This window comes from Aplysia californica, unplaced genomic scaffold (assembly GCF_000002075.1).
Source record: "Aplysia californica isolate F4 #8 unplaced genomic scaffold, AplCal3.0 scaffold00123, whole genome shotgun sequence".
In the NCBI taxonomy this organism is placed as follows: domain Eukaryota; kingdom Metazoa; phylum Mollusca; class Gastropoda; order Aplysiida; family Aplysiidae; genus Aplysia; species Aplysia californica.
Window position 1 is genome coordinate 1,393,598 of NW_004797393.1, and position 2,335 is coordinate 1,395,932.

Consider the following 2,335-nt stretch of genomic DNA (forward strand, 5'->3'; position numbering starts at 1 on the left):
TCACTTCTAAAGTGGTCAAAGTTTCTGATTGTTTCGTAAAGAACTGATCCATTCACTGTCCCTTCATTAATTCACATTTGCGACGATTTTTTCCATAGTTTCAATACGCTATCAATTCAAATTGATAATGCTGCGATGTAAAAACTCATTTAATCTGTTTTCCCTACCCACATCCCATTCTCCCTGCCTTTCTATTTTTTCCCAACGGCGACACAGTTTTTCTCCTCCTCCTGGTGGCCTTGGCTGCTCCACTGACCGACGGACTTCGATGCAAAAAAGTGGACGCATTCCTTAGAGTGAACGAATGTATAGGGTGCGAAAACAACGACGCTTTGCCCCTGTTCGACATTTTTTTCGGTTATTCATACTTGAGAGTCCAAACGTCATTTTTGCAATTGGCTTCAACACTCCCAGACGACTTATGCTTGAACGATGGCGCTTTGCTGGTTTGTTCTGGGTTTTTTTTTCTTTCTTCTATTTTCCAGTTTAAATTCAAAGGCAGCACTGTGATTGAATCAAGGTCCTCGTATTCCTATAGTAATATGTATGGTTTAATCCTACAAGGAACAAAGAACTTTCGCAGGTGGTGTAATAATTGTGTGCGATGGGACTCCAATTTTAGTTGCATTTTATTTCAGTAATTTTCGGAGAGTCAGGTTCTAAAAATCTTGAACAATCCTAGGGGCGTTACCTTGACCATCGGTTTTTATTTCATCATCAATATGAACCAAATAAAAAAAAAAAACACGCGACGAAAGTAGATTTTAACACTCCCAGAGCCGAGATAAACGCAGAATAGTTTTTCCCTATTTGTTTTGAGCTAGATTTGTTAGTTTATTTTGTATTGTATTGTTTTGCCTTGTTTGCTATCTGGGAAGGAGAGGATGGGGGAGTGGAGGGGGGGGGGGTCGAAAAGCCAGTGTCTCTGGCGTAAGTCAGGCCGCTGTCTGAGGCCACTGTTTATACCAATAGTAACTACCAGCTGATATAGGCCATAATAGAAGGAAGTTCATCTTTGACGTATTGACAAATATAGATCTACATTGTCGGGATGAAAATTCTGTAGGGCAGACGAAGCCTTTTTTTAAGACATGTCGCCAAAGACTCTTAAAAACATTTCAGAGATTCTAAGGGAAATAATACACAACTCCAAATTAAGCCTCACTCCAGCTGGATCAATAGCATTGACTCCGATAGGTCAAACACTGGTCTGTTCAGTGTTCAGGCTGGCCGTGTCTCCCCACCGTCTCCTTGGTCAGTTGTTAAGTGTTTGAGGATAATTAATCTCGATGTTTTTCCAAAGCTTGCCGAAGAGCGAGCTCGGATTTTGGGGGGTTAATTTCTTGTTGTCTTTCTTCCAGGCAGGGGCAAAGAAGACTATTGCCTGCTTGTACGCGGAGGCGAGTCTCTGTAATCATGTTTTGAAAACCAGTTTTCCATCTGAGGAGAAACTTGCCAACTTCGTTACCGAAAGTTGCCAACTGCCAGATTCTGATCGGTTCTGCTTTCTGGCTGTGGTCCGGTCTGACAGAGTTAACAAGGGCTGTGATAATTTCTATGGCTCCGACTGCGATGAATGGGCCAACGTGACGTCCTGTGTCGAGAATGAGGTGAAGAGAGAGTGCAGCGACAACATGGTCAGCTTTTACAAGAGGCATGTCGCAGACCTCACACCTGACGCTTGTTTGAAAACCACTTTCATTCCTTTTACTTTTGCTTCTCCTTGATCCTTAATAATTCTGTAATTCCTTCTGCCTGCTATCCAATGGTGAAAAAAGGAGAATAACAACAACAACAACAACAACAACAACAACAACAACAACAACAACAACAACAGCAGCAACACCAACACGACAACCACCACCACCACCAACAAGAGCAACAAACACAGCAACAACAACAACAACAACAACAACAATAATAACAACAACGAAAACAAAAATAACAATAACAACAACAACAAAGCGACATTTTTAGAGATGAAAGCCTCTTTGCAAAAATAAAAATGTAATGTCTAAATTTTCCCGAATTCTTTGATATAATTTATTTATTTTACTTTTTGTTTTGTGTTTTGTACAATAGCTGTTTTTATCTCTTCGCTGAACACGAAAGATGGTTCAAGTTCAACAGAATGTGCGCACTGTTGTGTTTGTGTGTGTGCGTGTGTGTGTTTGTATGTGTTCGTGTGTGAGTTTGTATATATATATATATATATATATATATATATATATGTGTGTGTGTGTGTGTGTGTGTGTGTGTGTGTGTGTGTGTGTGTGTGTGTGTGTGTGTGTGTGTGCGTGCGCGTGAGTGCGTGTGTGTGATTTGGTTACGTTAA

The 2,335-nt window shown here is 40.7% G+C and overlaps 1 protein-coding gene across 1 annotated transcript in view; it reads left to right on the forward strand.

Moving 5' to 3' along the window:
- Window positions 1–1,853, forward strand: part of LOC101860320 — a 6,268-nt gene extending 4,415 nt beyond the window's left edge. Inside the window, exons 2-3 of the mRNA XM_005096219.2 lie at window positions 217–446; window positions 1,362–1,853. Coding sequence (XP_005096276.1) covers window positions 217–446; window positions 1,362–1,727 — 596 coding nt within the window. The 3' untranslated portion in view covers window positions 1,728–1,853. The remainder of the gene's footprint in view (window positions 1–216; window positions 447–1,361) is intronic.
- Window positions 1,854–2,335: the final 482 nt, after the last annotated feature.